General features: G+C 65.3%; 3 protein-coding genes across 3 annotated transcripts in view; 2 read left to right on the top strand and 1 right to left on the bottom strand.

Moving 5' to 3' along the window:
* Positions 1-28: 28 nt before the first annotated feature.
* On the top strand, positions 29-331 carry MNEG_7933 (hypothetical protein; the record flags this gene model as incomplete). The annotated part of the gene is made up of 1 exon (XM_014043596.1): positions 29-331. A coding segment is annotated over one exon (303 nt), but the record flags the coding sequence as incomplete, so codon positions are not given.
* Positions 332-1,598: 1,267 nt separating this feature from the next.
* Positions 1,599-7,635, bottom strand: MNEG_7932 (lipase A, lysosomal acid, cholesterol esterase; the record flags this gene model as incomplete). Its single annotated transcript, XM_014043595.1, has 15 exons — positions 1,599-1,670; positions 1,940-2,094; positions 2,377-2,487; positions 2,769-2,856; positions 3,065-3,090; positions 3,394-3,406; positions 3,827-3,837; positions 4,742-4,845; positions 5,050-5,089; positions 5,336-5,391; positions 5,637-5,777; positions 6,099-6,167; positions 6,454-6,482; positions 6,660-6,707; positions 7,189-7,635. The coding sequence occupies 15 exons, from the start codon at positions 7,633-7,635 to the stop codon at positions 1,599-1,601; spliced, it is 1,410 nt and encodes a 469-aa protein (XP_013899049.1).
* Positions 7,636-8,422: 787 nt separating this feature from the next.
* MNEG_7931 (hypothetical protein) overlaps positions 8,423-10,415 on the top strand; it is a gene marked incomplete at both ends in the record, with an annotated part of 4,606 nt that continues 2,613 nt past the window's right edge. Inside the window, 4 exons of the mRNA XM_014043594.1 lie at positions 8,423-8,461; positions 8,753-9,476; positions 9,645-9,785; positions 9,901-10,046. Of these exons, the coding sequence (XP_013899048.1) occupies positions 8,423-8,461; positions 8,753-9,476; positions 9,645-9,785; positions 9,901-10,046 (1,050 nt within the window). The remainder of the gene's footprint in view (positions 8,462-8,752; positions 9,477-9,644; positions 9,786-9,900; positions 10,047-10,415) is intronic.

Below are 10,415 nucleotides of genomic sequence, written 5' to 3'. Positions count from 1 at the left end.
GGCCGCCGCCGCGCCCGCGACGGCGCAGGCGGCGCCGGCGCCGCCGGGGCCCGTCGCGCGGCTGATCGGCGCGGCGGCGGCGCTGGCCCCGGCGCTCAGCTTGGATACGGTGCCTGAGGCGATGCAGCTGCAGTCTGCTCGCAGCCTGGGGTCGATCCTCAACCAGCTCGAAGGCATGGACGACGCCGTGCTGATGAGCACGGACATGGGCATGCCCAACAGCGATCTGAACGTGCGAACCTCGGACCTGCAGATCGGGTCCGAGGAGATGCTGCGGCACGTGCCGACGCCAGAGGAGGCGACCGCGGCGCGCAACACGGCGTGGCTGTGACGCTCGCGCACCCCTTGCGCCCTGGCGGGCACGGCCTGCTGGCCCGGGCGCATTTGCGACCCCTCACTCCCTTATTCCTCGTTTATGACCCGCTGTCACGGACGCCCTCAGGCACGCCGTGCTTGCAGCCCCGCAGCTGGCGCCGCCACCGCTTGACTGGCAGGGCGCCCCATCCACCCTGCGCGGGACGGCAAAAGTTGGCAGCGGCCTGCTAGCAGGCTGGCGCCGCGTGCTCTTCGCTCCATGCCGAGTGGCCCCTCCCGTACCCACCTGCCCCTTGCATTGGTGGTTTGCCACTGATTTGCTGCTTTGCCGTGACTCGCGTTGCTGCGTCGTTGCGCCGGCGGGATCAACCGCTGGCCGCTGGTTGCGTGGGCCCTGGCACCGCCGCCCTGCTGTTGCGCATGCCCGCGCGTTTGCACACACCCCTGACGACGCCCCGCCGGTCGACGCCCGCTTTCATAAGCTCTTCTTTGAGCCCTCTTCTCCGACGTGCTGACCCATATTTTACAGCCCCTGCTTGCAGCCTTGACAGCCTGCTTTGGCAGCCCAACGTATCATGTGGCCGACCCTGCAACAACACAAACCGGAGTTGTGCGCACATGCGCGCCATTCCCTTGCCCGTCCTAGCCGGCTTGTGGCGCACATGGCACCGCAACACTGGTGCTGTCGCAAAGCCACAACGGCTGTTGATGCAAAGGGGCAACTCGTCGACGCACCTGCTGCCCCCCATCCCCCTGCTGTAATCATCGCGTTTATCCCACCCGCGCTGCGGCCGCTGTGCTTTGAAGCTTGCTGCAGCGGGCCCGCAAATACATGGTGGGGCGCAAGAGAGGCCACATGCACCACCTTCTTGCGTACGTGCAAGCGTGTGCCTTGGCAGCCCAAGCATGCAAGCCCAACCCGCTCACATCCAGTCAGCAGCGCTACGCGTGCGCAATAAGAGGAAAATGCAAGCAAATTTAAAGAGAAGAAGCTAGGAGTTTGCTGTGGCATGTCAACATTCGTGCGGCCCCCTCCCGCCTGCCCGGCCTGCTCAGCCCAAGCCTGCCACACAGCTGCCAGGCAATGGCTGGCGCTGTTCATAAACAGGGGAATCGGCGCGCGTGTGTCAAACCTCAACGCAGTTGATTGACAGGTCTGACCAACAGTGCCCAATGACTGTCTCAGGGCAAGCGGTGGTGGTGGTGCTGAACAATTTGCGACGTCTCAGGCATAGTCGTCAGTGTGTTGATTGATGAGCCATGATGAATCTTTTTGATTTTCATCAGTACGTCCCTGGTGCGTACCTCAGCATGACGTCAACCATCTCGTCGGCATGCTTGCGGTTGCGGTCCCACTGCACCAGTAATGGGAAGGGAGGTCGCCAGCTTTTTGGGTGACCAGGCGCACACGCACGTGCACACGCTCGTGCACACACACGCGCGCACTCGCAGCAGCACACGCTTGAGTACCAATCATGCACGCCCCCGCTCCACCTAAAACCTGCCTTGCAACGCTCCCCCCAAAGGCCCACCCACGCCCCCGACCGCACGCCTGTCCCCCCTGCGCCACGCCACGCCACGCTACCGACGCCCACGACGGCACGCCTCGCGCCACGCCACGCACCACGAAGTCCATGTGGCCGTAGCCGGCGTAGATAAACTGCCCGACGCTCACGTTGGCCGGGACGCGCCTGAACTGCTCCCGCGTGTCGTAGGCCATTGTGAGGACGTCGTACTCTGCTAGAAAGTAGGCCTGAGGCGCCCTGATGCGCGAGATGTCTGCCGGGCGCGCGCGTGAATCGGGGTTTGGTGGGGGCCGGTCAAGTGGGGGCCGGGCGCACGCGGGGCAGGCACGTCAGGCAAGGCGTAGGGAGGGGGGGGAGACGGGTGGGCAGCGAGGGTGCGGCGGCGGCTCCAGTTGTCTAAGGGATGCCAGTGACGCCACGGCAGCTGTGGGTTCGTGCGAGCGAACGGACATCGGCGGACACGCACGCGCGTCCAGCTGACGTGGCTTGAAGAGGGGGCTGTCCGCGGCGCACAGTGCCGTGCAAGGGCGCTCACCGTATGATGGCGGGATCTTGGAGCCGTACTTGGCCTGGTTGCAGGACTCCTTCATGGGGTGGGGCTCCAGCCGGTGGCCTTTAACCCACTTGGTGCGATTGCAGAGCGTGCCTGCCCAGATGGTGAGTAAAAATGCATGTGTGCATACTTGTAAATGAGTGGGGGCATATTGGCTGGTTCATGCAGCTGCTGCTCGAGGGGTGAGTCGTGTGCCCTACACACATGCGTCGCCACTGACGGTGACGGGAGCCCCATTGCTGCACCCGCTCCCGCGCCCCTCCTCCCTCGGCGGCTGTGCCATGCGACCCCCCAGTCCAGCGCAGCCTCTGAAACCACTCCGCGCCCCAGGAGGGCGAAGCTGTGAATGAATGCACGACGAGCCTCCCACCCACCAAAGTCGTATTGCGCAAAAGTGGGCTTCCTGTCCCGGAACATCTGGGCCCAGTGCTGCAGGTTGCGCGACCCCACGCCCGATGGCCACTGATAGGTGCAGGTGGATGCGGCGCGGGCGGCATGGTGGGGAGACGGCAGAGGCGTGGTGGGCGCCATCAGCTGCAACGTCGCAGCCCGTTGCCGCAGGATGGGCGCGGGCGAAGGGGCTGTGGCAGTGCAAGCCCAGGGCAGCAGGGGACGGGGCGAGGGAGTTACAGCAACACGATTGGGATGCAGGCCGTCACTTTGGCCCCACCGTGCGCCAGATGGCAAGGTAGTCATCTGGCAGGGCAGGATTGGTTTGGGGGGTGCGCAGTGGTGAGACAGGTCGTTCAATTTGTCCCAAGGCCAGGCTCGGCTGGTCGAACAGAAAAAGCTTGCCGCCAGCAAAGGGGTTACCGTATTTGTGAAATGAGGCGCGGTCAGGTTTGCCGCCCTTCTGTCTCATCGCACCCCCCCCTGGGCCTGTTTGCCTCGAGAGTGCGGCTGCGGCTGCGGCTGTGCGCAGAGCTGCTGGCTGGGCTCCGCGGATGGGCGGGGGAAATGCACAGGGGCATGGCCCGTGATAGCAGAATCAATGCGCACCTGGGCTGATGAACTGTGATGGGCCGAAGAAGAGGAAAGAGATCAGCGCCCCGCAGATTTCATCGGGTGGGTAGGTGCTGCAGAAGGTTGTTGGTGGTGATGCAAAACGGCAACCACGTCAACAGGTGGCACAGCCAAGCGGTGGGCCGGCCAACCTGTTGCTCAGACATACACCAACAGTTTGGTCGCATCTCCAGCCCCCCCCAATCGAGGGACATTGCATCAATGGCAGGATGGGCAAAGGGGTTGTTGAGGAGGTGAGCCCATGTTCAGGTCCTGGTTGGTTCCCAACATTTGAAGCATCACCACAGACGGAAGCCACCTCCACAGGCGCGCCCACCGCAGGGCGGCAGAGGGACACAGATTTGGGCGTGCACGCACATAAACCCTGCGCCACCTCGGGCTTGCGGCATGGGGTCTGCATGCCCCCCACCTGCAGAGAGTCTGGGAAACAGGGGCCGTCAGGCGTGTGGGCAGAAATTCCGGGATCACCAGATCAGACAGGACCTGGGCTCACAAAGCAAAAGGGTTGAAAGGTGGGTGGGTATAGGGCACGGTCGGCGGGGGCCGTTGGGGCGTGTGAAGCGTTTGGATGGTGTTTATCTGGCAGCAACGCGCAGCACGGCGAGGAGTTGACGCACAGGCGCGGGCAGCGAGGAGGGAGTCCGCCAAGCCAGCCCTACATGCAGCTCGACGTGCATGGCACCATGACATGACGTGCCCTCGCAACCAGCCAAAACCCTGAGTGTAGTCCTGGATCCTAAGACTGCCACGCCCTGATGCCCTTGCTGTTGAACCCATGATGAACCCTGCACCCTTCAGCCCCCCAAAGCTGATCCTGCCTTCCAGCTCTTCCGCCATTCAAAACCCTGTGCTCGACCCTGAACCCAAACCTCGCAACCGTCCCCACCCATTACGCTATGCTGAGCCGCGCTACCCACAAACCCCAGTGACCTGATCAAGCTTAGCCGTGGCGGCAAACCGCAGGAACGGCGCCGTGACTTCCTCTGCACATCAGTTGGGATGTGAGGTGGGGACAGCCGTGGCAGGCGTGGCAGGCGTGGCAGGCGTGGCAGGCGTGGCAGGCGTGGCAGGCGTGGCAGGATTCAGATCAATTGGGAGGGTTTGTCATTTCAATGTGCGCCGCGCGCGGCACGACCATCAGCCGCCTCTGCACCGCCAAAAAAATGCAACGCATCTGCCTCAAGTGATGCGCGATTCAACCCAGGATTTGCAGTTTCTAGCGCATGCTTGCATGCAAGTACACATGCATGTGCGTGAGCATGCGCGCACGTATGTGCCCATGCATGTGCATACATGCATGCGTGCGTGCATGCATTCGGCTCACCCACAAAGACCACCGGGCCCATGTGGTTGACCACCGAGAGTCTGTCATTGTACTCTGGTATGGCCGACAGCAGCGCAAACGCGAGGGTGCTGCCCTGGGAGTGACTGGGGGGCGACCAGCAGAAGGGGGGGTGGCGTGGGACGCTCTGTGCGATTTCTGAGGGGCGAGCCTGCAACCACCCTGTGAGTGGGCGCCGGCAAGCAGGGCAGGTCCGCTCGCCGGCTGTGACGATTGGGGACTTAGATGCACTGATATCATATCATGCAGCCCACCCATTGTGTCAAACGGCACAATCTCTGCGCACTCACCCAATGTAAGCTGTTTTCTTGGCATCCGTTTTTGCCAAAGCTGCGGTGTCGTGCAGAGAGGGGCATAGTGGAGGATTGCGTAAGGAGGGGCTGACCAACAGATGACTGACAGCGGATTGCAGCTGTCTAGCGCCAGCCGTTTTTCGTACGCGGGTGGCGTGTGCTGGCGGCCCGGCCTGGAGCCCGCCCCTTGATTGCAGCGCAGGGCTGCCCTTCGTTGCCTGATGCGCGCAGAAGACTGGAGCAAGATGCACCTGGGGCACAAGCGCAAGACCGATCTACTCACTGAAATCGATCATGGTGGGGAGGTCGATCAAGGACAGCTCGTCTATGCTGAAGTGCCTGCGCAGGCAGGGGCGGCGGTTTGACGAGAGAGGTTCGAGGCAGGGTGTTGCTTTGCGGGGGTGGCTTGAGAAAGGTCTGGCAGCCGCAGGCACACCTTTGAAAGCACCACAGACGGACACTCAACATCCAGGCGCGTGTTTCTACATCGCATCCTGCTCAGTATTGTTTGTGCTCTCAGCTGGCGCACGCCTCCGTCGCTGAGAGTTGCGCTACCCACCCCTCCCCCCTTCCCACCCGCCCACCAGAACTCTGCTTGGTAGTTGTTGAGGGACACATGGTTCCTGGAGTAGGTGTTGCCCCTCGTGTTGCCCATCCACACGTCAAAGCCAGCGTCGGCCAGCACGAATGCCAGGGACTCGTTGGGGTTCAGGACCACGAAGCAGCTGGCCGTTGCAGGGGGGTGGGGATTGGGTGGGGTGGGGCGGCTTGGAGGGGTCTGTGTGGCCGCCACTTTGCCTTCCGCTGGCACGTGCAGGAAGCTGCACTGAACTGTGGCGCGTCAGTGTGGCAGCAGGAAACCCTATGTTGGATGTACGCACGCGAAATGGGGTGGCAGCGAGCAAGGCAGGGGTCTGATCGTGAGTGACTCTTGCTCGCGCCCAACGCGTCCACCCAGCTCCCGGAGCACGCTTTTGAGCTGTTAAAATCGCGCCCGGCCGGGCCCCGTGGCGGTGCAGTGAGCGGCGCGGGCAGGAATCACCTACCTGCTGGCGAGGGTGACGCCGTGTTGCAGAAAAACAACGGGCTTGGGGCCGCGCTGCGTGCTGCGATACCTGCCAATCGGAGGTTTTGAGCGCAGGGGAGCTTGGTGTGTTTCCCAAGTCTAAACAGTGAGCTGCACAGACGAAGCGTTGGGATGCAGGCAACCGCCGCCCGCCATGCGGTGGACGTGGCCAGGAGTGAGGTTCAGGGTGGTGCTGCGAGGCACAAAGTAGCGAGACGTCACTTTTTGTGTGCACGTGTAAAAAAAACCCTCCACACGTTTGTGTGAAGGGGTAAACCCTGTGTTGCTGATGTGCCAGAACCAGGTTGAGATGGTGTCCCTTTCTACGGGCTCACTTTCCGTGGGGAATCCTGTACAGGGTCAGCTGCGAGGCCGGAGGGATGCAGGCAGCGGAGGCGAGGCCGTTAGCGGGGGCAGCAGCACAGGCAAGGGCCGGCTGCGGAGGCCTGGACGCGGCGCACCCAGGGCGCCCTGCTTGGGCGCCCCTCAAGCAAGGGTTCAGGGTGATATTCAGGGCCTCGCGATTGTATTCGGCACCCACGATGTATCCGTCCTGTGTGGTGACTTCGTAGGCCTCAAGGGGGTAGCCCTGGGACGTGAGGATGGGGGTGAGGAACAAGGGTGTGACGGGTAGGGGTGAGGTTGAGGGGCAAGGGTGAGGGTGAGGGGTACGGCTAAGGGGTATTGGGATCAGGGGGTTTAAAAGATGGGGAAACTGGGGAAACTGGGCATCACAAGGACAAAGGGGGGACAGCGGACCTGTAGAGCACTGCGACTCCCATCCTGCATCTGTTGGGGCGCCGCGGTCCGGCCAGCAGGCCGACGTCTTTCGAGCAAGCAGCTGCAGGCCCCCTCTGAAAAACTCCCCATCGATGCACATTGCCTGCACGCTTCCGCGGTGTCCGGCTCGCGTGCGCTTCTACCAAACGAAGACCCCAGCCCGGGCGCGCCCTTCAATCTGCCACCGCGGCGATCGTCGCGCCGCGGCCGTCGCCCCCGACCGGTCAACATCGGTCAAACCTGCAGCGGTCAAACCGAAGCGCGCGCAGCCGGCGGCGGCCGAGCCATACCTTGGGAACCACGAGCTCCTCCATAGTGGCGACGTATCGCTGCGCGTCAAGGGAGAACGGGTGCCCGCACGTCCGGTCGTTGGACCCGGCCCCGCAGCCCGTCGGCTCGGTCTTCGGGCGCGAGTAGTAGGTCGCGTTGACGTAGCCGAAGCCCAGGGGCAGGGGGATGATCTTCTCCGGCGGCGGCGAGACCTCAAGGCGCGACACGGGCGACGCGAGGAGTGCGGCGTCGGACGCCGCGCCGCCCGGCGCCGCGCGGCGCTCGGCGCGGGCGCGCTGCAGGAGGTTCTTGTATGTCAGCAGGGCCTCCCCGAGATCGAGGCCGCCGGGCATGATGGAGGGACCGGCTGCGGCCGCCGCCGCTGCTGCCGCTGCCGCAGCTGCGCTGGGGCCGGCGAGGAGCGCCAGCAGCAGCACCGCAGCCGGGTGGGGCGTGCCGGCGCCCATGGTTTGAGCGGCGCTCCCTGCTATTGTGGTGTATGTGATCGAAAGCTTCTAGGGCCCAGCGCATATGCACAAGAAACTTGCAGGTTTGAGGGGAAAAGCTGCTGGACGCGTGCGGCGCGCCATCATGTTGCCGGCGGAGTCCTTGGCGGGTGTCCCAAGGACTGCGCGCGCGCAACCCGCGCCTGAAAAAGTCGCCCCTGCCCGCGTGGCCCTGATCATGTGATAAGATGCCCCCTTTTAGCTTATGTAGGGCCACACACCTGTGTCGCGGCATCATACGTGCATGCACCGACTGCGTACGCACCAGCCTGGTGACGAGGCAGTGCCAGGTGATCAATGCAGCTGTTGCAAGCTAGGGGTCGAGTGATCCCATCGATCTGAGTAGACATTGATGAGCACTCGTACGATCCGTGACGAAGCAGTGTTCCCACAGCATGCGACCAGACAGCACGTTGTGATCTGGTTTGTGGGGAGAGCCTAGCTTCCAGCGCCTCAGAGGCGCTTGGAGGCGTAGTAGAGATGGACGGAGCCATGGGTGGGTAGACACTGACTCGTCCGGTCCCATACGCCTGGGCGGTCCCGTCAAGCTTGGAGCCCACGCTGCAAGCGCCTTCCACCCGTAGGCCCATCTGGAGGCTTCACAAGGGCGGTGGTCCAAGAGGTATGTATGCAACGGGATCTACGGGGGCCTTGCTGCCAGTGCCTCAGATCGCCGGATCAATGGCCTGCTCCTGCTTGATGTACGCAGGGCGAATTCAACGCCACCCAGTATGGATTCTTCGGGGAGATGCAGCTCCCAAATGAGGAGCTGGGCGGCGCTTTGGAGGTGCGAGGGCTGCAGCGTGGCGGCGGCCGAATGGAAGCCCAGTGCAGTTGCGAGGCCGTGCCATCGCAGGCTGGCAGCTGGGGATGCATCCGAGCCGCCTATCATATGGCCTTTTGCGCCGCAGCAGGGTTGTGCGTCGGGGTGCCCTGTACGCTATGCCCCACTCCTGCCACTTGGCAGCTCATGTCTTAAAAGCAACCCGCTCTGTCGTCTCAGCTTTGCCTCGCCTGCCCTCTCACCCCGCATGCATGCACGCACTCTCACACGTACGCACGCACGCACGCACGCCAGGACGGCCTCGAGGCGCCGCCAGAGGAGCACCCCATTGGCGGGTTTGAAGAGGACGACCTCCCGATTGAGCAGATGGTCGGCGACGGCGACGACGAGGACGAGGACGAGGACTTGTCGCTCGCCGCGCTGTTCGCACGCAAGCTCGCGGCCGGCGACGTCGCCCCAGGCAACCGGCAGCAGCAGCAGCAGCAGCAGCAGCACCTGGCGCCCGCGAGCGGCCCCGCGCCGCCGCCGGTGCCGTCGCTGCTGTCCGCCATGCGGTCCGCCGCGTCCGGTGGGCTGGCTGCGCCAGCGGCGTCGCTCCCGCCGGCGAGCCAGCCTTTCTCGATCGGCCTAGACCTCCATCTGGGAGGCCTGCCAGACGGCAAGCCAATAGGCGCCTCCGCGTCGGCCGCCGCCGCCCTGGGGCCCCAGGCGCCCTCCCTCTGGCCCTCCCAGCAACCAGCACCCACCGCGGCCGTCGGGCCCACGGCGCCAGGCGGGACGCCACAGCCGGCCGTCCGGGCGCCGGGTGCGGGGGCAATGGTGGCGGGTGCCATGTCTGCTGAGCAACTGGAGGCCGAAATGATTAGCCGGGCGCGGGAGCAGCAGCAGAAGCAGGCGGCGGCGGCTGCGGACAAGGGCGGTGGCTTGCTAGCGCTGCTCAAGGGGGGCGCAGCTGCGGCGTCCCTGGCGTCTCCCGGGCCACAGCCAGAGCAGCAGCAGCAGCAGCAGCAGCAGCAACGTGCGCCAGGGACGCCCATGCTGCCAGGAGCGCCGCAGGGGCCCCTGCAGCAGCCGTTCTTGCACCAGCAGCCCCCGCCGCCCTGGGCGATGGGGCCGGGCGGCCCCATGGCGCCGCCGCCGCACGGCGCGCCCCGGGGGTTTGCCCCGCACGGCATGCCTCCCCCAGGCGGCATGCCGCCGCATGGGGTGCCTGGGATGGGGATGCCCCCCAACCCCTTCCCGCCCGGCAGTCTTCCGCCAGGCGCGGTGCCGCCGGGCTTCCCGTACGGGCAGCTGGCGCCCCACTTCAAGGGGCCGTACGGGCCAGGTGCGGGGCAGCGGGCTGTGCCCCCGGTTGTGTTGTCGGTCACTAAATTTCAAACTCTGCGTCACTTTGGTGAGTGTCTTGACCGCCACGCGTCCCTTCCCCGCCCCTCCCGCAGGCCCGATGCCTGGCGGGCGCCCGCCCATGATGGGTCCTGGGGGCCCGATGCCGCCCAACATGGGCCCGCCCGCAGGGCCCGGGCAGCTGCCGCCCGGCTTCAACCTCCCGCCAGGCTTCCCGATGCCGCCATTGGGCCCGCAGCAGGTGCAGGGCCCGGGCCCCTGGCCGCCGGCTGGCATCCCAGCCGGGGCCCCGCCACCACAGGCCCCGCAGCAGGCACAGCTGCAGCAGCAACTGCAGCAGCAGCAGCAACTGCAGCAGCAGCAGCAGCAGCAGCAGCAGCAGCAGCAGCAGCCTGGGCCGCCACCTGGGCCTTCCCCACAGCAGCAGCAGCAGCCGCCCCAGCCGACCCAGCAACCCCAGCAACCCCAGCCGCCCGCTGCCCCCCGCCCCGACCCCGGCGCGGCCTTCGGCGCCGGCTACGGCCCCCCGCCGCCCCCGCGCCAGCAGGGCGCGCCCCAGCCGCAGGCGCCGGCCCGCGGCGGCGGGTCCCACGCTTACGGCGGGTTTGGC

This window comes from Monoraphidium neglectum (assembly GCF_000611645.1).
Source record: "Monoraphidium neglectum strain SAG 48.87 unplaced genomic scaffold scaffold01454, whole genome shotgun sequence".
In the NCBI taxonomy this organism is placed as follows: domain Eukaryota; kingdom Viridiplantae; phylum Chlorophyta; class Chlorophyceae; order Sphaeropleales; family Selenastraceae; genus Monoraphidium; species Monoraphidium neglectum.
The sequence above is the reverse complement of the archived record's forward strand: the minus strand, read 5'-3'. Positions and strand labels throughout refer to the sequence as shown.